The sequence below is a fragment of the Macaca mulatta genome, chromosome 12 (assembly GCF_049350105.2).
Source record: "Macaca mulatta isolate MMU2019108-1 chromosome 12, T2T-MMU8v2.0, whole genome shotgun sequence".
Classification (NCBI taxonomy): Eukaryota; Metazoa; Chordata; class Mammalia; order Primates; family Cercopithecidae; genus Macaca; species Macaca mulatta.
The window spans coordinates 106,899,602-106,924,533 of record NC_133417.1 but is presented as its reverse complement, the minus strand read 5'-3'; the positions used below and the strand labels follow the sequence as shown (position 1 = coordinate 106,924,533).

Sequence of the window (24,932 nt, the reverse complement as noted above, 5' to 3'; positions counted from 1 at the left end):
ACTGGTTGAGGTGAGTCTTAATAGATTTCCTGGAGAGACAATCATAAAAATATTAGAAAGACAAAAGTTTTTCATTTACTTTCTTTTCCTGGATGGATACATAATTGAGAAAGAATGTTAGATTAAATAGAGTTGGTAAATACCACCCTTACTTAAGTATGTGAGGATAAAACTTTAATAACATAAGCTCCCTACATTTAGTTGCAATATTCCTTTTTAGTTATGTTTCCTCAGCAATCAGTTTTCTTTTCTTCATTGCCCTGTTTGAGTTTCAGGCAGACATATCTTGTTGGAAGATGTCAAACATATTAAACACCATTAAAACAAAATGAGATAGGGGCTGGGCATGGTGGCTTAAGGTGGCTCATGCCTGTAATCCCAGCACTTTGGGAGGCCAAGGCAGGTGGATCACCTGAGGTCAGGAGTTCGAGACCAGCCTGGCCAACATGGTGAAATTCTGTCTCTACTAAAAATATAAAAATTAGCCGGGTGTAATGGCAGGTGCCTGTAATCCCAGCTACTTGGGAGGCTGTGGCAGGAGAATTGCTTGAACCTGGGAGGTGGAGGTTGCAGTGAGCTGAGATCGCGCCATTGCACTCCAGCCTGGGTGACAAGAGCAAAACTCCATCTTATTTAAAAAAAAAAAAAAGAGAGAGAGAGAGATCTGTAAATACTGATAAAAAGATGTCTATGAAATAGTATGTTAGTTTTCTACTGCAGCTGCAACAAATTGTTGCGAACTTAGTGGCTTAAAATAACACAAATATATTACCTTCAAGTTCTGTAGGCTGAAAGTCTGACACAGGTCTTGTAGCCTAAAGTCAAGGTGTCTGCATGGCTGCTTTTTTCTGGACACTCTAGGAAAGAATCATTTTCCTTGCCTTTTCAGCTGCTACCTGTCACCGCATTCCTTGGCTCATGGCTGCCTTCTCCCATGTTCAGTCAGCAGTGTAGCATCACCTCTGACCCTGCCTCCATCATCATGTCTCTTTGATTCTCCTCCTGCCTCCCTCTTGCAGTTTTAAGGATGTTTATGGTTACATTGGGTCCACCTGGATAACCAGGATAATCTTTCTATCTGAAGGAGAGTTGATTAGTATCATGCAAGCTAACAGAGTCACAAGTTCTGGGCATTAGGACCTGGACACCTTTGGAGACCATTATTTGGCCTGCCCTATATGTAAGTAAGAAAAGAAAGTTGTAAAAACAGTTTGTAGAGTTTTAATTCCATTTAGGTTAAAAAAATGAGTGGTGGTGATAAATAATATTGAGTAAGGTATAACCAACTTTAAGAAAACTGTACTAAAAAATCTGGCACTAAGAGAGAATAAAGGTTGACTTGATTCATTTTATCAAAAAATTCTCGACATTTTTGATTGTTAGTCAGTAGGACAAAATTCCGTTTACATATAGTGTGCCAGTTGTGTGAAGTAAGGTGTGCTTGTGTGCTTCCACATCCTCGTAGAATAATTCTCTGGCTTCCGCTACATATTGTTGAAATTTAATCAAGGGCATAGTAACTCCATGATCTGTGATAGATAAGCACAGATTAGATCTGGTGGCAGAATTTCTCTGTACACCATGAACTGTGCATTTTACAAAAGGCTAATTACTATCATGGACAAAGCATAGTAGCACTTAATTGTATTTATTAAATGAATAGCATTTATTAAATTTATTCAGATATATCTCTTGTTAACATAGTATCCGTCTTCCAACTTTGAATGATTCATAATCTTTCTAAAATAAGCATTAGGTAGAAAGTAATTTTCTTCAGATGTACAGATGGGAAATGGTAAGAATTCACAGGCAACCTGGAGGAAACAGATGGACCGTAGATCACTCCTGCCAGTATGGGCTGTTTCCAGAACACAGTGACCATTCCATATCCTTTTGCAGAAAAACCACAAATTTGACCCCAATATTTTTATGGTTTACACAAATAAGACCTAAGTGCTTTTGTTTTCATGTGTTTTGTTACCCTTACAAATGTGGTTTTTTGAGTTGAAATGCACTCAGCATTTCTGTTTATTTTTCTATCTCTTATTTTATTAAATGTTGAGTTTCTAAACTGGTGGGTTATGATATTTGTAACCATGATTTTCATGTAGCTATTTTCTATTAAAGGTGGATTTTAAAACAGCTGATTTAAAGTTCAGACTTCTTTCTTTCAAGCGTTTGAGTTACGAGGCATGTTGGTCTGAATTGAAGGTGATTTGGGGAAAATGTTCCTCCTTCCAATAAGTGGAAAACTTCCTATTTTAATGACATAATTTTTTGTGCATTACTGAAAAGTATAAATTAAAACTACTTGAATCAGATACATTACTGAAGAGATTTTAGAAAATCTGAGTTAATTGGTATTTAAGTCTTCATGCTTTCCAGATACAGCATTTAAAAAGTAACCTTAATGTATATGTACTTTTTGTACTTAACGTATTGATTTTCAGATTGAACTTTTTTCTTTATAATAAAAAACAAAATCTATTGCCTGAAAGAGTACAGCTTAATTGTGGGTAGTCTTTTCCTTTGACATTACATTTGACAGTCAACGGGCATTTTTATAAGTTTAGTGGGCAGGCTCAGCCTATGTTTGACTTTGGCAGGCAAGATATGAAATAGTTTAAATAGTTTTACTGCATATTTATTTCCTAGTGAATGTGCACTTGTTAGAGGGCTGTTTTTTTTTTTTTTTTTTTTTAATGTCTGAAGGGGTAAAATATTCTTTTACTGCTCTTTTCCTTACTTGTATTGTACTGTTTAGGTCTTGATAGACTTTCTGTAAAGAAGGAATGATTTGGTGATGGAGTGTTCCCACTGACCGATGGACTCAAAGAAGAGAAGGTAAAACCATTTCTTCCTTTTCTCTTATCCTCCTAGGAAAACATAGCAAACAGCTTCACATATGTGTAGCTTCTCTTCGTTTTAATTTTCTTGTTGATGGTTGTTAAGTGGGAATAGTGACATTTGTAGTTAGTTGATTGGTAAAGATAAAACAAATTTTAAAGAAGGCTAGTTAGTTGTAAGCTTTGTAAGAAGCACTAAATGTCTTCATTTAATCATTTTAAAGTGCTTGTAGCCATTTTTCCCTCACAAATAATTTCAGGTTTTTAGAAGTAGCCTTGCTAATCTTAATCATCTTCCATCCTTAAAGAACTAGTTATGGAAGATATCTAAAAGGAAGGTTAAATGTGTAGTGTTCCTCCTATAGAACCATGGTTATGTCCAGTTATCATTTAAGGGAATATTATATAGCAAACGTAGAGAAATTCCTGGCTATTCAAAAGAGTTTCTGTGTCTCATTAAAATTTTGGCATCAGTGTTCTAGAAAAAAGAAACTGAAAAAATGTATTACCAGTGGTGGCACATATCTTAACACGGCCTTTTCTTAGAAGAGGGCAGTTAGGATATGGTCATTACTGTGCAGCTGTGTGTTTTGTATTCTTTAAACCAAAATCATCAGATGTGTAGGATTCTTTAGCTAGAACTTGAACAAAGCATGAAGGATTTTACTGATATCTATTACAAACTTGATTCCTAAAAGTTTACATAGCAATTCTACACTTAAACTCAACATAAAGTGAAATGAATTCCTGTATCTCATATTGTTCTCATCAAGTACTTTTTACTTACTATAAAATTTTATGATAAGACTTCAACTTGGGCATGTTGTAGCTTTAATATCTAAACAAGGAGTGAATATATTGAGAAGTTAGAATCTTGGAATTTTATGCTACCAAATGCTAAAACTTCTAAAAATAGCCCAAGTTTTGTTTGCTTCTTAGATGGAGAAAAGTAATTTGTGGGTTTAGAGTGTCCTTCAGTCTTTTTTTTTTTTTTTTGAGACGGAGTCTCGCTCTGTCATCCAGGCTGGAGTGCAGTGGCATGATCTTGGCTCACTGCAGCCTCCGCCTCCCGGGTTCAAGCGCTTCTCCTGCCTTAGCCTCCTGAGTAGCTGGGACTATAGGCACATGCCACCATGCCCGGCTAATTTTTTTTAATTTTATTTTTACTAGAGATGGGGTTTCACCATAGTAGCCAGGCTGGTCTTGAGCTCCTGACCTTGTGATCTGCCTGTCTCGGCCTCCCAAAGTGCTGGATTACAGGTGTGAGCGACCATGTCCCACATCCTTTAGTCTTTTACATAAATAGTTGTTTTACTTTGGCTCCTATGAGCATAACCAAAGCATAAAATAGGTGCTAATTCAGCTATCTGACCCAGTCATCCATGTGCTAGTAAAAGGTACAATCATGAAAAGTATTAAGAACAAAGGATACCGTTCTGAATTGTAGAAACAATTAAGCTATGTTTCTTGATGTTTGTAGCTCAACAGAGGCAGAAGGATCCAAAGAAAGAGGCCTGGTCCATATCTGGCAGGCAGGATCCTTTCCCATAACACCAGAGAGATTGCCAGGCTGGGGAGGAAAGACTGTTTTGCAGGCAGCCCTCGGAGTGAAACATGGAGTTCTTCTGACTGAAGGTAATTAAGAGAATGGCTTAACAAATACGAACTGCAATGCTAACAAATGCCTGAATGTGGAAAGTCAGGTATGGGAATAATTGGATACTAGGGGTTCTTTTTTTTATTTTTTTGAGACGGAGTTTTGCTCTTGTCGCCCAGGCTGGAGTACAATGGCGCGATCTCGGCTCACCGCAACCTCTGCCTCCCAGGTTCAAGCGATTCTCCTGCCTCAGCCTCCCAAGTAGCTGGGGTTACACGGGCCCACCACCACACCTAGCTATTTTTTTTTTTTTTTTTTGAGATGGAGTCTCGTTCTGTCACCCAGGCTGGAGTGCAGTGGCACAATCTCGGCTCACTGCAAGCTCTGCCTCCCAGGTTCACGCCATTCTCCTGCCTCAGCCTCCCAAGTAGCTAGGACTGCAGGCGCCCGCCACCACACCTAATTTTTTTTTTTTTGTATTTTTAGTGGCGATGGGGTTTCACCATGTTGGCCAGGCTGGTCTTGAACTCCTGACCTCAGGTGATCCACCTGCCTCGACCTCCGAAAGTTCTGGAATTACAGGGATGAACCACTGCGCCTGGCCTAGGGTTTCTTAATGAACTCTTTCTGTTTTCAAGATATATTCTTACTCCCTTATGAGAAATCAGATTAGTTTTTAAATTTAAAATATACCGTTAACTAGAATAAACGGGAGAACTATAGTTTTAAAATTTTATAGTAATAAATAAATGAAAAATTAACTTTTAAAAGGTCACCTATTCAGAGACTCTTTTGCTATAACTTTTGTTCATTAAGTCTATCAGAATAATAATGCTAATAATAGCTAATGTTTGTTAAGCAGTTGTGTGCCAGATACTATACTAAGCCCTTTCCATGTGTTATCTCACTGAATCTGCACTACTACCTTGTGAGGTGGCTTCTATTATTATTCACAGATAAGGAAACTGAAAGTCAGGGAGATTACATTTTCCCAAGCACACACAGCTATCGAAGTGTCAGAGTCAGGACTGGAACTCAGTCTGATTTCAAAGCTGGCTTTTAAAGCCACTTGGCTAAACTTTCGCAGTATAATTTTTTTTTTCAGACATAAATAGCAATTCACAAGACATATTATAAAATCTATGAGTCTATTACAGAAACGTGCTATAATTTTAGAGTTACCTTTAATCTTAATGGTGCTTTATCAACTCGGCAGATTTGATTTGGGCACCGATTGCCATCTACTTCACTAATTTATACATTTCTGCTGTGCAAGCATTTATTGAGATATTAAATAATGATTTGGTATTTTCTTTCTAGGAACTAAAGGAAGACAAATTCTAGGAAACAAGGATTAAGTCTGGTCCTGGTGGTTGTATGGGATAAACATGGATTTCTTTTTAGTTTGTCTTATATCAGTTTTATTATAATGTTATTATATGATTCAGGACTTTAAAAACAATCTTACTTTAAAAATGTGAACTAGATTCAATACCTGTCCTGTGAAATTTAAAATATGTAGTTCTCAAGCAAATATAAGTGGAATTCTATTGTTTTCAATAATATATTTGGAATATTTTCATTAAGATAGTGAAACCGGCTGGGCACAATTGCCCACACCTGTAATCCCAACACTTTGGGAGGCCAAGGCAGAAGGATCCCTTGAGCCCAGGGGCTCAAGATCAGCCTGGGCAACATAGGGAGACCGTGTCTCTACAGGAAATATTTTAAAAATAAGCCAGGCATGGAGGCACACACCTGTAGTTCCAGATACTTCAGAGTCTGAGGCAGGAGGATAGCTTGAGTCTGGGAGACCAAAGCTGCATGCAGTGAACTGTGATTATGCCACTGCACTCTAGCCTAGGTGACAAAGTAAGATCCTGTCTCAAAAAAAAAAGTTATTCAACTATAAACATGGTATCTTTAGAATCATACCTTCAAGGCTAGGACAACTGAAGGAAAACTTTTCAAAAATATTTACATAGCCTATCATTGTTTAAGCAGTGTCCTGGTATTAGTGTGACACAGTTACCAAAAAAAACATCTAATACAAGCGTGTGTTTGAAATTGCATACAGATCTCCAGTGCTATCTTTTTCAGCTGAGGAAATGGTTGAGTGCTAGAAATTTTCAAGGTTCTCCATCTCTGTTAAATATGACCATTAGCTCATAATTCATGAAGATACTTCATTGATTCACTTTTTTTTTTTTTTTTTTGAGACGGAGTCTTGCTCTGTTGCCCTGGCTGGAGTGCGGTGGCACAATCTCGGCTCACTGCAACCTCTGCCTCCCAGGTTTAAGCGATTCTTCTGCCTCAGCCTCCTGAGCAGCTGGGGCTACAGGCGAGCGCCAGCACGCCCAGCTAATTTTTTTTTTGTATTTTTAGTAGAGACGGGGTTTCACCATATTGACCAGGCTGGTCTGAAACTCCTGACCTTGTGATTTGCCTGCCTCGGCCTCCCAAAGTGCTGGGATTACAGGCATGAGCCACCGCGCCTGGCCTGTTTCACTATTTTTTATATGCTCCAGTTTTTGGTTTTTGTTTTTTTAAGGAGGGGAATCTGAATATCCGTTTGGTTGCAGTATTGCTCTTTCTAGTGCAATAATGTTAATTGAAAGACTTGGTGAGCTTTTTCAAGTATATTGTTGTATTAGGAAACAAAGTTTAAAAGAACTTAACCAGTGAGCTTATTTTCTCATCTTGATCCAGACTCTACATTTCCTAATAAATGCACATATCTTCCCTCTAGCCACTATTGAGTCCTTACTTATATAGATGTGATGAGTTAACTTGAGTGTATACGTGACCATGTATAATAGGTCAGAGATAAAGTTTGCATGTTTTCATCATCAACTCAATTGCTGCCTTATGAGAAAAAAATAATGCTTATTTCTTCATTAATTAAAAAAAAATCATAAGTCTCTGGTCATATGGAAAAGAAAGGATAGTGGGCTTGGTTCAGTATTTTTCAAAACCCATAGCCAAGTCTTTGTTTCACTGAATTTTTAGCCAGCGTAGATTATGTGCACCTGCTCCCAAATTCCCACAATACTACAGTAAAATTAAGACTTGGTAGCATACCTGGATATACATAAGTTATTTATATACCCAACTCACTGGTGTCTTCATTAATTCTAAAGCTAGCTGGTTATTCTGCTGACAGGTTCATTTGCTTTTTTGCTTTGTTCTGTTATGATTTGCTTTTTATTTTAAATATTTTTTAGGCTTAATTCACTTTATTTTTCTTGTATAAAAACCCTGTGTTGTAGCCACAGCTGGAGCCTGGATCCTCTGCCCAGAGACTCTGGTGTGGGTCTTGACAAGGTGGCCAGTGAATTCCTGAGAGGGAGACTTGGTGAATACAGTCTCCTTCCAGAGGTTGGGGGCCAGTTAGCTGTAGGTCTTGGAGATGGCATCATAGGTGGGCTTGGTGAAGTTGGCCAGGGTGGCAGTGCAGACCCTGGCTGAGGAGTAGCAGTCATTGATACTGGCCATCATCAGCAGCTTGTTGGGCACCAGGGCTAGGAGGATGCCAGTGCCTCTGGGTGCAGGGATGAGGCGCACCAGCACAGAACCACAGCAGCCTGTCACCTTGTAAGGGACCACATGGTGCTTGCTGATCTTGTTCCCCCAGTAGCATCTATGCACAGGGACAGTGGAGAGCTTGGCCAGGATGATAGTCCCTTGGATGGCAGTGGCCACCTCCTTGGAGCAAGTGGCCATTGTAGTCCCCAGTGGCAACAAACACCTGGAACCTGGTGTGTTGGCCGGTGCATGTCTGTTTCTGCACCGGCGTAACCTTCAAAACCTCATCCTTGAGAGAGGTCCCCAGGAAAAAGTCAATGATCTCAGACTCCTTGATGGGCAGGGAGAAGAGATAGATTTCCACCAGGGACTTGATCTTCATGTCCTTGACCAGGCAGCGCAGCTTAGTGGTGGGTGTCCATTCCTTATCCTTGGCCTTGCCTCTTTGAGCTCTGTGGCCCTGACCCTGGCCCCAGATGCTGCTGCCCAAGCCTCCAAGGAAGTCGCTGTGGTTCCCCATCCCAGGTTCCCTGAGGCCTCCAGGCCCTCCCGCTGCACTGGCATCATCTGCCATTTGATGTTTTTTTTGGAGAAGAAGCTGATTTGCTTTTTAAACAAATCTCACCTCAGAAAGACTAGCTAGTATCTAGTACAAAAAGTCCAGGGTGAGCATCCCACATTAAAAAATCTGACATCTAAAATGATCCAAAATCCAGAACTTTCTGAGCACTGATGTGATGATGCTCAAAGGAAATGCTCATTGGAACATTTCAGATTTGGGATGCTCAGTCAGTAAGTATAAGGCAAATATTCCAAAACCTGGACCTGAAATCCAAAATCCCTCTGCTCCCAAGCGTTTTGGATAAATGATACTCAACCTGTATATTTATGTAACATCTCAAAACTGTACATAACGTGCCGTACAATGTGAAGACAACCATGTCTTGTTAAGAACTGGTGCTTTCTGTACAGCCTAGAGGCATGAAATTAATTTCTTAGTTTTGGCCAAAATGAATCTCTAATATTTTTAAGCCATTGCATAATTTTCTGCTGTTCCAACTTGTTTACTAGTAATGACTTGTAGATATTAGTGAATGTGTCTGTTTTGTCTTAGTTTTTGCTTATTTTATTTTAACATCATTGTTTATTTTGCCTTTGAACACTTGGAATCTGCTTCTGTAATAGCCTGTGATGGTGGCCATTAGTAGTGGATTGATGTGAGGAGTTTGTAGGATGAGGCTGAAGGAAAGGAGTAGCCTCCTACAATTTGTAGAAATTCTCACCATAGTGCAGAATATTAAAATGAGTCATTTTTAAAAAGATGAATTAATGTTAAATACTGTGTGCTTGAACCAGATTTCTACAACTGCTTTGGAAAATTTAAAAAGAAAGTCCAATTTGGTTAAATCTAGAGGGCACTAAAAGTTTACTGTTAAAATTTTTAGTTAATTCACTAACCCTTTTTTTTTTTCTTTTTCCTTTTTTTGAAACTTCAGATGGTGAGGTCTACAGCTTTGGGACCCTTCCCTGGAGAAGTGGACCAGCAGAGATTTGTCCAAGTAGCCCCATTCTAGAAAATGCCCTGGTTGGGCAATATGTTGTTACTGTGGCAACAGGAAGCTTCCATAGTGGAGCAGTGACAGACAATGGTGTCGCATACATGTGGGGAGAGAATTCTGCTGGCCAGTGTGCAGTAGCCAACCAGCAGTATGTGCCGGAACCGAACCCTGTCAGCATTGCTGATTCTGAGGCCAGCCCTTTGTTAGCAGTCAGGATTTTACAGTTGGCATGTGGCGAGGAACACACTCTGGCATTGTCAATAAGCAGAGAGATTTGGGCATGGGGTACCGGTTGTCAGTTGGGTCTCATTACCACTGCCTTCCCAGTGACAAAGCCGCAAAAGGTAGAACATCTTGCTGGGCGAGTGGTGCTTCAAGTTGCCTGTGGTGCTTTCCACAGCTTAGCCCTTGTACAATGCCTCCCTTCCCAAGATCTGAAGCCAGTCCCAGAACGATGCAACCAGTGCAGCCAGCTCTTGATTACTATGACTGACAAAGAAGACCATGTGATTATATCAGACAGTCATTGTTGCCCATTAGGTGTGACACTGACAGAATCTCAGGCAGAAAACCATCCCAGCACTGCTCTCAGCCCCTCCACTGAAACCCTTGACAGGCAGGAAGAAGTATTTGAGAACACTCTTGTAGCCAGTGATCAGTCTGTTGCTACTGAACTGAATGCAGTCAGTGCTCAGACCACAAGCAGCGATGCCGTATCCTCTCAACAAAACGTCATGGGAACAACTGAAATTTCTTCTGCCAGAAATGTGCCATCATACCCTGACACCCAAGCAGTCAGTGAATACCTGCGGAAACTGTCAGATCATTCAGTAAGAGAGGACTCAGAGCATGGTGAAAAGCCAGTGCCATCTCAGGTACCTGCTAAATTTTATAAAATAAAAGTGTTTCTAGAGTTGAACTGTGTGAGCTTTTCTTTAGAAACTTTAAAATGAGTGAGGCTTGGTAGCATTTTTTGTTTTTTGAGTTTGACTATAATTTTGTTTTATCAGGCAAGCCTAGATAAAGGAAAGAACCTGGATTAATCCAAAATGACTCTTTATGTTTAAGTTCTAGGCCTTTATGATATTGAAAGGTATCATGTTGGGCTTGTTTTGTAAGTAGGAACATTTCATTTTGTTTTTCTTGCTAGTACTTTTTTTCTATGGCTAAGGTACTGAATGTTGGTAGGCCCTGAATACTTTTATATAACTATACATTCACAAACATTCTTCTTACTTGTATTTGTAACACTGTTCAGAATTCTGTAGAGAAAAGTTCTTTCCTTCTTTAACAGGGAAGGTTGCTTTGTGGCAGATCCTTCAGTTGTAGGCAGATTTAAAACTTACAGGCAATTACATGTTTCCGTTTTTTTCAGTTATAGCTGTTGTCCTTACTAGGCTTTATTTGAAGAGCTGGCTAATATTTTATCTTTTTGTTTGTTTGTTTTTGAGATGGGGTCTTGCTCTGTCACCCAGGCTGGAGTGCAGTAGTGCGATTGTGGCTCACTGCGGCCTTGATCTACCAGGCTCAAGCGATCCTCCCAGTTCAGCCTTCCAAGTAGCTGGGACTACACACGTGCCACCACACCTGCTGATTTTATTTTATTTTTAAGTAGAGAGGAGGTTGACCTTTGTTGCCCAGGCTCATCTCAAACTCCTGAGCTTAAGCAATCCTCCCACCTCAACCTTCCAAAGTGTTGAGATTACAGGCGGAACCATCATACCCAGCCTACTTTATGTATCTTATTAAAACTATTTTCATTTTGAAGATTAATGGTAGAGTGAACAAAAGCTGTTTATCAGTAGCACATGGTAAAGCTTGAGTTCCCGCTTAAAATAAATTGTTTTAAAAGGATTATTTCTGGCCTGTAATCCCAGCACTTTGGGAGACCAAGGCGGGCAGATCGTGAGGTCAGGAGATCGAGACCATCCTGGCTAACACGGTGAAACCCCGTCTCTACTAAAAATACAAAAAATTAGCCAGGCAGGGCGGCAGGCACCTGTAGTCCTAGCTACTCAGGAGGCTGAGGCAGGAGAATGGTATGAACCTGGGAGGCGGACGTTGCAGTGAGCCAAGATTGCGCCACTGTACTCCAGCCTGGGCAACAGAGCGAGACTCCATCTCAAAAAAAAAAAAAGGATTATTTCTGTGTTTCACTCAGTGTGGCCTTTTGATTTTGCTTTACCAAAACTCTAAGAAAACAAAAGATCATAATCATAAAAGATCTGCCCTGCAGTGTTTCTTTTTAGGTTTTTGAAACCACATAGCCTCTTGCTTCTCAATTCTTATTGTTTACTGTGTCAGAATGCAAACATGAAGGTATTTTTAGAAATAGTCTTTATTTCACAATCCATTTACTGAAACTTGTGGGTATTTGAGTTTTTTAAAAATCAAGGATAAGCTGTTTGGAGAAAGGTATTATAAAGTCTGAACAAAGCAAAAGTAGTAATTTAATAATGCATGTAGAAAATTCCTAGACTGTACATGCTTATTACCTTTAACTTACTTTGTTAAACATTGGAAGTTTTTGTTACTTATGCTAGTAACAATGTGTGTGTTTCTACTGAATTAAATTTAATTTATTTAAATTAAATAAATGTGTGTTTCTATTACATTTAATTTATTCTCTGTAAGTAACATCTCAATCATACAGCTAATTCACAAGGAATTTATGTGTTCTACGGCAAGTTTTTTCTCTTCTGGTGAGATATAACTGAGACACTCTCACTTGGGAAATAAACCAAAGTATTATTGGTTGACTGGAATTCCTAAAATTATATATTTCATCAAAATTGCTAATTATGTTTTTTGTAGGGGAGGGCTTATTTACTTACTATATTTTTAAATATAATTAAGTAGAAGGAGCCAGTTAGAACAGTAGTTCAAGATTTATATAAGGTAGAGTTTTGTGACTTTGCTCTACCTAGTGGTCAAGAACCCCCTAAAATAGTTACCTCTAAATACCATCACTGCTTCTGTAAGGAGTCTTTGTGAACAAAAAGTGGAGATAGTGACACTAATTCTTTTGAACAAGCTATCATGGGAGCTGTATCACCAAAGAAGTAATAGACTTTGTATTTATTTTTTGTTTTATTAAGTATATTTGTTTATTTTATGGACTATTTACAGACTACTCATTTGCATGTAAATAGCTCTTTTGAATTTAGCATTTAATTCAACAAAATGTGGTGAGTACTTACGTGTCAGGCACTTTGCTAGGTACCAGGAATTCTTTCCTTTAAGAAGTCAAAAACCAGTGTTAAAATACACACACACACACACACACACACACACACGCAATATTTGTATTTTAATTTAGGACAAATGAAGGAATGTGTATATTCCCTTTGAGATCTTTGGGTACAATAAGAAGCATATTTTTCAATATGATCTATGCTGATGAGATGAAAGCTTTTTTATGTGTTTGGTAGGTACATTTAATGACCTTCCTTTTTAGGGAACATTGATGTTTGATAGCTTAGAGTAAATTTCTACTGATTTTTCATTAAGATATCAGAAAACTTTAGTTTGACTTTCTAGTACACTTCTAGAATCACACTAAGAACATTGGTTCCAAATGTTTAATTATTAACCTACCACATTTGCCATCTGTGGTAGCAAGAGCAAAGGTAATCCTACAGCTTGTCTAGCCCCAGGGTCATAGAAAATAACTCATTGATGAGCCAGTAAAGGCACTCAAGCTTAGCATAATTTGGGAGATGATAGGTTATAGGTATAACTTATTTTTCCATCTCTATATGCTATATCTAAATTTCAATTTATAAAGCATTTCAGGGAAAGCTTTTTTTCCATAAAATCTAATTTTTTTCCTGCCACTTCTAGGTGGTAGTCTGTATAAATTTTCCTGAAAGTGATCAATAATGAAATTTGCATTTTTTCAACCTTCCATCCAGGGCTGTCACAGTGCACATGGTATTAAAGACAGTGTTTTCCATGCTTTTTCTTCCCTCTACCTTTTTACTATATTTAATTTTATAAAAGCAGCTGAGGCTTATTTTTAAATACCGTAGAAAAATACAACATCCAGACAAAAGGAAGTACTTTGGAAAAGGAACTAGAGTACTCATTTCCTTTTAATGTGTTAACTCCATGATCAAGAAGAGAATACCTTTAGTTGAAGGTGAAGAGAACTTCTCCTGTCATTTTAGATTCTTAAAGCAAACAGCGATGGATATTAAACTTTCTTTTTATTGATTGCTTATTGTATAAGGGATTATATTTTTATGTAATTTTTTATGTGTGTATATTTTAGCCTCTTATAGAAGAAGCAATTCCTAATCTCCACAGCCCACCTACCACAAGCACCTCAGCCCTAAACAGCCTGGTGGTCTCTTGTGCATCTGCTGTTGGTGTGAGAGTGGCTGCTACTTACGAAGCTGGTGCCTTGTCACTGAAGAAAGTTATGAACTTTTATAGTACAACCCCTTGTGAAACTGGAGCTCAGGCAGGCAGTAGTGCCATTGGCCCAGAAGGTTTGAAAGATAGCAGGGAAGAACAGGTTAAACAGGAATCAATGCAAGGAAAGAAAAGTTCAAGTCTTGTGGATATCAGAGAAGAAGAAACAGAGGGAAGCAGTCGAAGACTCTCCCTCCCTGGATTGTTGTCACAAGGTAAGGAAATAACCAGGTTTTATGAATTGACTTTTGGGGAATCCAGGATGCTCCTGACATCACATGCTGTATTATTGATAAAAACTTTCCTAATTATGAAGCTGACATATTCAAATGTCAAAATTTATTTAAGGGTGGTTTTAAAAGAAAGTTGCATGTTTATCTGCTTTAGATATCACTAAAAAGTTAGAACGTAACTTTTTCTTGGTGTTTGCTCCTGCTTATGAACCTTATTTTGAATCTTATTTTATTGTTCTGGAGTGTTACAATACCCTTCTTATTTCCTAATTGGGACCTATACTCCACACTGATGAGGTTGCAGATGTGACCATTGGATAAGTGAGGAATTACTGTACTTGACTTGAAAGAGGAGAGAACTCTTAAGCTTCAAGAAGAGAAAACTTCATTTTCTGAGACCATAGGCAATAAACTTTTTAGAATATTACACAGTTGGCTCTTCTCCTTTTCTCAGTCAGTTCAACAGTCTCAGCCATCTGGACTCGAGCTTGTTGAGAGTGGCCTGCAGACCAGCAGCATCAGCAGCACCTGGGAACTTGTTAGAAATGCAGATGCTCAGGTTCCACTCTCAACTTACTGAATCAAAACATGCATTAGAGCAAGATCCCCCAGGTGATTAGTATGCACACTAAAGTTTGAGAAGCATTTGATGAGACCAGGAGTTGGCAGACTTTTTCTGTAAAGAGCCAAAGATAAATATTTTAAGGTTTGTAGGCCATCCTGTCTCTGTGACAACTACTCAGCTACGCTGTGATTATGTAAAAGCAGCCAGAGTCAATATGTAATGAATGAGTGAAGCTATATCCCAACAAAACTTTATTTACAAAAGCAGATGGTAGGCCCTGTTTGGCCCATGGGCTATAATTGACCAGCTCCTGGTTTACATGATTTTGTGCAAAGCTCAAAAGTTAGGAAATCTAGACTGTACTAAAACTTACCTTTTTTTACTCTGCACCTGTTTCTCCCCTTGCTCTACTTACTGAACACTTTGTGCCACTCTTATTCTGCCTCCTAATTCTAATTACCACCAGATTTTCCTCTACACAAATAAAACTTAAGTCTTGATTAATTTGAATATATATATTATATATATATGATGTATAAGAAGACCTGTGATCTCTATTAAGTCTGAAGGAAAATCTTGCCCCAAATTTTTCTTATTCTTAAGTGTCCTTTACCATTTTAAGTATATAAATATATTTGCAATCTCTTTGAACTACAAATGTGGAATATTTTTTTCATGTCATTACATCATGATTCCCACTAATAGACTTACCTCCTAAGGTTAAATTTTACTTAGTAACCTAAAGTATCTTTAGAAAAATTTTACATGTACTCTTTTCCCCTCTCTAAGAATTATCTGGAGTGCATCCTTGAGGAATCTTCAAGTAGGTTTATTTAAGTCTCTGTATGCATAGAAACGATACATTTACCAGAAAAGATGTTGATGTTAGGCAGTGATGATCACTTTTCTTGTGGCCCAGAAGTTAATGACTTAATGACTAAGCCTCTACTGAGTGACATTTGATGATTTTCTTCAAAACTTATCCGGGCATCAAACACTATTCACATAGTGTTGTATGTGTTTGATGTAATTTTGAACACGATAACGATAAAAAATGGCTGTGTTCTTTTAAAACATTTTTTAACATCTCTATAAAATAATTTGAAATAGGCAAATACAAAACCTTTTTAGTATTTCCCTTTCATAATCTTTTTCCTGCCTTAGAAATGTTTACATTTTATAGCTAAAATGAATTCTTTATTACAATTATTTGTAATATATTTGAACTTAGACCTTGACTTAGAAAGGCTTTTTGTGTTTTAAGAGATGGGGGCCGGGCACAGTGGCTCACACCTGTAATCCCAGCATTTTGGGAGGCCGAGGCAGGAGAATCACTTGAGGTCAGGAGTTTGAGAACAGCCTAGCCAATATGGCAAAACCCTGTCTCTACTAAAAGTACAAAAATTAGCTGGGTGTGGTGGTGCGTGCCTGTAATCCCAGCTACTCAGGAGGCTGAGGCCAGAGAATCGCTTGAACCCAGGAAGCAGAGATTCCAGTGAGCTGAGATCTTGCCACTGCAATCCAGCCTGGATGACAAGAGTGAAACTGTCTCAAAAAAAAAAAATAATAATAATGTCTCGCTATGTTGCCCAGGCTGTAGTGCAGTGTGTTTTCACAGGTGCAGTCATAACACACTATAACCTCAAACTCCTGTGCTCAAGGAATCCTCCCAGCTCAGCCTCCCGAGTAGCTAGGATCGCAGCCACTTTGCCTGGCTCTTTAATTTTTGTTTTCAAATGGGAAAAATATTTGTCAGCCTTAGTATAGTATTTGTTGAGCATATTCTTTAGAATACAAGTTCTATAGGATGCCACTAGATGTTAGAAAAGGATTCTGTGGCTAAATGTTTGGAAGTCCAGCTGGGTTAAACATATTTAAACAGGGCTTTTATTTACAGGATTTGTCACCACCTTCAGTGTGTGCTAATGTGTATGTGAATCTCTGCAGAGGAGGTAGTGGGAGGATAGATTGTAGCAGTGAGTATTTACCAATTTCATTTGACTAATAGATCCGCTTTTCTACAGAGAACCTCTAGAATATGCTTCAAAAATACTGCGAGTGATGTATGTTTTTGAAAATGTTAAGTTTGTCCGAATGATATGTTTTCTTACCCTCTGGACTCCCACTCCTTCACCCCATGTCTGGTTGGTTTTCAGTTTCCCCCAGGCTCTTAAGAAAGGCTGCACGGGTGAAAACGAGGACAGTGGTTCTGACCCCCACATACAGTGGAGAGGCAGATGCGCTCCTGCCTTCTCTGAGAACAGAAGTGTGGACCTGGGGGAAAGGGAAGGAAGGGCAGCTGGGGCATGGCGATGTTCTGCCTAGGTAAGTGCTACCACCTTTTACTGATAGGAGTTGGCTTAAACAAATAACCTCTCTCCTGGGAAGGTCTCTAAATCTCACTTTCCTCATAGAGGAAATCTGGGCTCTTCTAGCTTCAGATTATTATGCACCATTAACTCTGATAAAAAGTTGTCACTTTAGTCTTGAATTTGTTCTTAACAGTAAAGGACTTGGCGGGCGCGGTGGCTCACACCTTTAATCCTAGTGCTTAGTGCTTTGGAAGACCGCGGCAGGTGTATCACCTGAGGTCAGGAGCTCGAGACCAGCCTGGCCAACATGGCAAAACCCTGTCTCTGCTAAAAATACAAAAATTAGCTGGGTGTGGTGGCAGGCGCCTATAATCCCAGCTACTCAGGAGGCTGAGGCAGGAGAATCGCTTGAATCTGGGAAGAGCAGAGGTTGCAGTAAGCTGAGATTGGACCACTTCACTCCAGCCTGGGTAAAAGAACGAAATTCTTATCTCAAAAAAAAAAAAAAAAGCAGTAGAAGACTTAAGTACCATGCTGCACTTTTCCACATCTTCTTCGATGTGTGTTCATCTTGGAGTACAGAAAGGGATGTTGGGGTAAGATTATATTTCAGTGGAAGACAGGAATGGCTCAGATTTTTAATTGATGAAAAGGTCACCACCTGTCACATAGGGAAAGAAAAGAGCCAACAGGTTTTTGTTTGTTTTTTATCCTGAAAGACGTCTCTCTGCCACTGCCAAAATAACTATAACTGAAACATCAGACTATGTCTGTTCATGTATATTAGAGTAAAACTGGCATTTTGTTTATTAGAAACTGTTATGATATTAACAAGTTAGATGTTGAGAAGTTTTTAAGTGGGTAATTGGAATGATTATCTAAAGTAGTGAGTTAATATAAATGCCTCTATTCATAGTAGAGTGAAGGCAACTGGAATTAATTTAAAAATTACCTTCCTTCTATGGTTATTTTTTATTATATCCTAAGTATACTTTCTGCTATAAAGAATCATTTGTAGTTTTATGATTCTTAACAGATTCTAAATTGTGGGGATTAGTTAGTGATTGATAGACAAAGATTAAAACCTTCCAAAAATTATTTATGATACTTAGGAGTAGATTGAACATATATCATTTATGTTTATTTTAATGTTTTCTTTAGAAATATTTATTTTTGGCTGGGCACGGTGGCTCACACCTGTAATCCCAACACTTTAGGAGGCCGAGGCAGGCAGATCACGAGGTCAGGAGATCAAGACCATCCTGGCTAACACGGTGAAACCACGTCTCTACTAAAAATACAAAAAGAAAATTAGCCGGGCATGGTGGTGGGCACCTGGGCGACTGAGGCAGGAGAATGGCCTGAACCCGGGAGGTGGAGCTTGCAGTGAGCAGAGATTGCGTCACTGCGCTCCAGCCTGGGCGACAGAGCGAGACTCCATCTCAAAAAAAAAAAAAAAAAAAAATTATTTTTACATGAATGTAGTTTATAATTTGAGAAAGGCTACGATTCTTGCTTGAGAATACTTTGACTTTGTGTGCCTATGTGTTTCTCCTTAAGGCTTCAACCGTTGTGCGTAAAATGCCTGGATGGCAAAGAAGTAATCCATCTGGAGGCAGGTGGTTACCATTCTCTTGCACTTACTGCAAAATCCCAGGTAGGAGGCAAACTATTAAATACTTACCTTATTTTTATGGAAGGCCAACATGACGTTATTGGACCCTCATTTGTTGAGTATCTGCTATATGTCAGGCAGTGATACCGTATCTTAATTTAGGTTTCCAATATTTTGCATGGTATTATTTCCACTTTACAGATGAGGGAAGTGGAGTAAGAGAAATTATGTAACTTGTCTAAAGTCACACGTATGTAACAGTAGAGCTTGGATTTAAACACTGGTCTCCCTGATTTAGGAGCTTTCTATAATGTGTTCTCATCTAAAAAGAGAACCCCAGATTTTCCGGGGGATTGGTGAATTTTTATTTGTTACTTGACAAAGAAAGCATATAGTAAAACTCTAAGAAAACAAAGGCATTTTTCTTTAAAACTGTGGGACCTGAAAGTGACCTCTAGCATTACTAAAAACCATACCCATATACATAAACACAAAATAAGTTGTTTTAAGTTACTCTTTTTTTTAAAACTCAGACTGCTCATCTGCAATGTTATTATTAAATACATTCATACTTCGACAATGGTTCTTCACCAATTCCTTTATCTTTTTAAGATTTAATATTTGATTTGATTGCAAATTTCACATACTAGGCTAGCCAAAAAACTAACATAACCCATATAAATGTCAATATTAGGAAAGAAAAAGGAGAATTTTCTGTTTTTAACATGATTCATTCAAAAAACTTAAAAATGAGAGATTAGGAAGGAGGTCAGTTACAAAATAAAAATTACTGGCTTTATTGTATATATACAATGAAACAAAACATACTCGAGGAAATTCTGCTCACAACTACACCAAAAGTATTAAGGAAGTAGGAATCAGTAGAAAATGCATATAACCCATATGATGCAAACTTTAGAACTCTTTTGAAGAGTCATAAAAGCAGTAGTAAAGGGAGAGATTTTATTTTTGGATGAGATGCATCAGTTGTAAAAATGTCATTTTTCTCTTGAATCCTTAATCACCACAGTGAAAATTCAGTACAGTCCCCAAAATATTCCAGTATAATATTTACAATTTGATAAAATAATCGCAAAATTACTTTAGAAGAATAAATATAGATGAGCCAGGTAAAAAGGAAGAGAGATTTATCCTTATATTATTTTAAAATTAAACAGATCAATGCAACAGAAATATGCCTATAGGCTAGAAATAATCTCAAGTATATATGAGAATTTAAGATATAAAAGTGGGGATTTCAATTCAGTTGGGAAAACAAGACTTGAGTATCCGGTAAATGTAGTAAATGTTTACTGACTTCATATCTGTAGGAGAAAACTAAGATGGCTATACATATTCCAATTCTAGGTGTATTAATGATGTCATTAAAAACTAGAACTGTGAGTGTGTGTGTGTGTGTGTGTGTGAGAACAAATTAAGATGACTCTTTTAGGCATAGAAAAGGACATAACATCAAAACTGGAAATTAGAAAGTAAGATATGTTTGTCAACATGATGATTCAACAGTCCCGAACAGCAATGAAAACAGTGTAAACAAAATGAAAATATGTAACAAACTGGGTAAAAATATCTGCAACATATGTGATAAAGTGTTGCTACACTTAAATATAAAGGAACAATTGTCAAAGGATAAAAATTGTCAAAAGGATATTTATATTTTAGTCATGAAAGAAGTAGAAATGGCCAGCAATAAATGAAAAGATGATCAATTAGCAAATACGTTTAAAGTAAAAAACAACAGTACATTGTTTTTCTCACCTATGAGATTAACATATGCAAACCTAAGGATTGCCTTTAATGCTGAGCATTGATTAGAATGTGGGACAAAGTGTGCATGCAGCGCAGGCAGGAATGTAAATTGGACCTTGCTGGAAGACTGTTTGTCAGTATGTATCAAAAATCAGAATGGCATAGTCTTTGCCTAGGAATTTATCCTAAGCAAATAGATACATGAATATATGTATTCAAGGATTTTTCCTATCCTTTTTAATATTAAAGAATTGGAGGCTGGGTGTGGTGGTTTACACCTGTAATCCCAGCACTTTGGGAGATTGAAGTGGGCAGATCACCTGAGGTCAGGAGTTCAAGACCAGCCTGGCCAACATAGTGAGACCCCCATCTCTACTAAAAATACAAAAGTTAGCTGGGCATGATGACGGGCGCCTGTAATCCTAGCTACTTGGAATACTGAGGTAGGAGAATTGCTTGAATCTGGGAGGTGGAGGTTGCAGTGAGCTGAGATCGCGCCATTGCACTCCAGGCTGGGTGACAAGAATGAGACTGTTTCCCAAAAAAAAAGGAATTGGAAAGAACTTAATTCAATAGGTAATTTGTTAAAGTATATGCACAGTAGAGTTCTAGACAGTTATTAAAAATGATGTTGCAGATCTATACTTATTGATGTACAGAAAAGTAGGTGCCACCAAGTGGTTGATCAGTGATTTTCACTTTATTTCTATTTTTATTTTTGTACTGTCACAGTCTTGTACAATGACCATGAGTTACTTTCATAATCAGAATAAACAAACATTTTAACTAAACATAGTTATTGTAATCTTGTTTCTTTTGTCTGTAGTGACGTGCAGGTACTTGTGTTTCTCTTACAGCAACTCCTCATGTATGAAAGGTTTTCTGTTCATTCCATAGTACTTTTATCTACAGGGTAGGAAATCATGATTACTTTTCCTCTATATCACTTAACGTTTTTATTGCTGTCTCTAAAAGAGGCAGTATACGATAATTCCTGGGATTAAATCCCGCCTCTTACATATGAATTTGTGACCACGTGTAAATTAATTAACCTCTCTGGGTTTCCTTATTATTTATTTATTTTTGTTAGGATAGTTGTGAGAATGAATCATCGATTAACATACAGAAAGTGTTAAGAACAATGTCTGGCAGTTAGTAAGCACTGAAAAGTGTTAGTTATTGTTATTATTGACTCTTCAACTCTGTGTCTTTTTTTTTTTTTTTTTTTGAGACCAAGTTTTGCTCATGTTGCCTAGGCTGGAATGCAATGATGCAGTGGCGCAATCTCGGCTCACTGCAACCTCTGCCTGCCTGGTTCAAGCAATTCTCCTGCCTCAGCCTCCCAAGTAGCTGGGATTACAGGCGTGCACCACCACACCTGGCTAATTTTTGGACTCTGTGTCTTCTTATGTAGCAAGACTCTATTTGCCCATTATCTCTGGTCTTGTTTAAAAATGAATTTCCTTAATATCTGTTAAAGAGTAAAAAACTAACATAAGTAATTTATGTATAATTGTTGGTATTTGTATATATATGTTAATTATTATAAAGGTTCAGAGTTGATGTGCAAAATCAGATTCACAACTCTTAGCTACTTTTCTGTGTTTTTTTGATAGGTTTACTCATGGGGTAGCAATACCTTTGGTCAACTTGGGCATTCCGATTTTCCAACAACAGTTCCTCGTCTTGCAAAGGTACTTTTGTGAACTTGATAGCAACTTATTCCACAATTCTTAAATGTAACCTTATATTTCTCTATTTCTTACTTTAAAAAATCAGGGGAATTTCATATGTACAACCTAAATTTGTTTTGGTTTTCTTAAGAAAAGTTTTAAAAACAGGAAGCCACATGTTTTTCAAGCTAAATGTTCGCTTTTTATATGTTTATATTTCTTAGCTTCAACTGTTCATTAAATATTCATAGTTCCTTTGTTTTTTAAGTAAAAAAATGAAAAAGTACTTTCTTTTAAAACATGTTTCTAGGACTCTGCTGTTTTCTCAGTGTTACCAGATAATGTCTATTCTGAATTCTCCATTGTTTGACTTTTACATAACATTATTTGGTGGTGTAATTTTGTGTGGGCATTTTAAAATAACATGCAGAGTAGTAAAACCTTTTTTGGTAAGCCTTTTCACTTTCTGTAGTAAAGCTAAAAGTAGAGGTGATTTTTTTTTTTTTAACTGTTAGATGGATTGGTTTTAGTTTATGTAATGCTATTGAGAGACTGGTAGCTTCTAGTCCCTTTGAAGCAGTTCTGTAATGTGTTTCTCCACCTTGTTTTCCGCCTCATCACCCTGAGGAAATACCAAATTCTCATCAGTTGTATTGGTTCCTTAAACAAGAGTTTTAGGGCTTTTTGGTAGAGATGCCCACCATGTGACAGAATGGAATATGGAGGTCATAGATATGTAGTTGGATCTTGGTATCTCCCCTATCCCAAGATATGCTCCCTCTGGAGTATTGGAGATTAAAGAAGGGCAATTACATCAATTTCAGGAATACGCTTTGAATGTAAGTGACAGTTAAAATATATTCCAGTAATTCATATATGCATTGTGCACTGTGCATCTGTCACTATTTAAGACTTTTACATGCTGGCTTTCCTTTTGGTGAACTTAATTTTACTGGGATGAAAAGGTTTAATAAAACATTAGGGAACAATGATCACTTCTAGCTCCGATCTGAAATGTTTTCAGTATAAAACATCTTAGTAGTAAGCTATTCAGTTTCTGATACATTATCACAAAAATATTGCAAATCATTGTTCCTTGTTTTTTGTTTATTTGATTAAAGTGTGCACTTATTCATACTAAGGAAAGCTTTGTAATGTAGCATGGAGACCTGAAAATCAAACTCCTTTTTAACATTTTAGAGTCAGACAAGAGAATAGTTTGTTACAAGATTTTAGTTTCATAACTCTTCAACACCATTATGAGCTTGGTTTCTTTATTTGAGGAATGCTGAGAAAAACTTTTGAAGTCATCCTGATCAATCTGTGAGAATTAAAAGTGAAGGCAGAGTGAGATTTGAATTAGTTTTGAGGCTAGGAAGAAGACTCACTCCTCCTGCAAAAATCGTAATGCATCCTTTGCAAAATGAATGGGAAGTCCGTTATTTGGATAGCCTGAATTTGAGAGCATAATGTCATGCCAGAAGAAGACTGCTATAAAATTAGTAGTAGACACACACACGCACACAAAATCACCTGTGATTTAGAGCCTAGCTAGATACTAAGGATCGAATAGATTAAGGTTATTTGTTCATCAGTCCAGGCGTCATTGCTGAAACTATCTAAACACAAAGGATCTAACAGATTAGAGAGTGTATTTGTGTGTGTGTGTGTGTGTGTGTGTGTGTGTGTGTGTGTGTGTGTGTGTTGTTTTATCTGTCATTCTAGGAGCTGAAGCTGGGTCCAGAGGTTAGGGGCAGTAGTTTTTGCAGTAATGCACTTTCTCCAAATGAAATCTTATGAGGAATCCCATACATAAAGCCCACAAATGAGGAACTACTTTGGTTAAGGATGGAGTGGGGGCCTGGAGCCCTGGCACCTGCCTTTGCATGGTGGCTACTGAATCACTTTGTGGAATCCCAAGGTTTAAAATTACTGATTTAAAGGCAGTGGTTCTCAAACTTTTGCATACATCAGAATCACCTGTGGAGTGCTTGTTAAAACAGAGTGCTGGGCTGGGCGCGGTGGCTCACGCCTGTAATCCCAGCACCTTGGGAGGCTGAGGCAGGCAGATCAGGAGGTCAGGAGATCGAGACCATCCTGCCTAATATGGTGAAACCCTGTCTCTACTAAAAATACAAATATTAGCTGGGCGTGGTGGTGGGCTCCTGTAGTCCCAGCTACTTGGGAGGCTGAGGCAGGAGAATGGCGTAAACCCGGGAGGCAGAGCTTGCAGTGAGCTGAGATCACGCCACTGTACTCTAGCTTGGGCGAAAGAGTGAGACTCCATTTCAAAAAAACAAAAACAAAAAAACAGAGTGCTGGACTCTATTCCCCATTCCCCTTCCCCCAGTAGCTCTGGGGCCTGGGAATTTGTGTTTCTAACATGTTCCCAGGTGATGGCTGCTGCTGCTGCTGCAAAGACCACTCAGAACCACTGGTCTAAGGTATCCCTGTAGATGGGCTTGTCAGGGGCTCTGCCTGTTTTAACATCCTGGGAGTAGGCACAGTAAAGTCACATAGGACCAGTAGAGTTCCAAGTGGGAAAACTGAATTTTCTCAGTTGGCCAGAATAGAATTTAGCCTTATTAGATTTTCTTTTACCTCAGTTTTTGTGCACACAGCCAAATGTGGAAAGACAAAGGTATGTCCTAATTGTCACTTCTAGAGTAGGGCTCTGGAAGTTTCTGGGTCTCTTCATTATAATACAGTCTGTGCAGACTTCCAAAAGTAACAATAAAAAATTAGATGAGTGGTTTTTCCTTTTTAAATTCTAATTTTTCAGATTTTTATAAAAACAGTTCTAAATTTAAAAGCTGAACAA

The 24,932-nt window shown here is 38.1% G+C and overlaps 1 protein-coding gene across 4 annotated transcripts in view; it reads left to right on the top strand.

Moving 5' to 3' along the window:
- The window catches only part of ALS2 (alsin Rho guanine nucleotide exchange factor ALS2), an 81,019-nt gene that overhangs the window by 9,365 nt on the left and 46,722 nt on the right, over window positions 1-24,932 (top strand). For all 4 annotated transcript variants that reach the window (XM_077957376.1, XM_015110664.3, XM_028830980.2 and 1 more), the window contains 7 exons: window positions 2,765-2,844; window positions 4,327-4,481; window positions 9,465-10,402; window positions 13,801-14,158; window positions 16,898-17,066; window positions 18,614-18,710; window positions 22,055-22,132. In XM_077957376.1, the coding sequence (XP_077813502.1) occupies window positions 2,825-2,844; window positions 4,327-4,481; window positions 9,465-10,402; window positions 13,801-14,158; window positions 16,898-17,066; window positions 18,614-18,710; window positions 22,055-22,132 (1,815 nt within the window). In that variant the 5' untranslated portion in view covers window positions 2,765-2,824. The remainder of the gene's footprint in view (window positions 1-2,764; window positions 2,845-4,326; window positions 4,482-9,464; window positions 10,403-13,800; window positions 14,159-16,897; window positions 17,067-18,613; window positions 18,711-22,054; window positions 22,133-24,932) is intronic.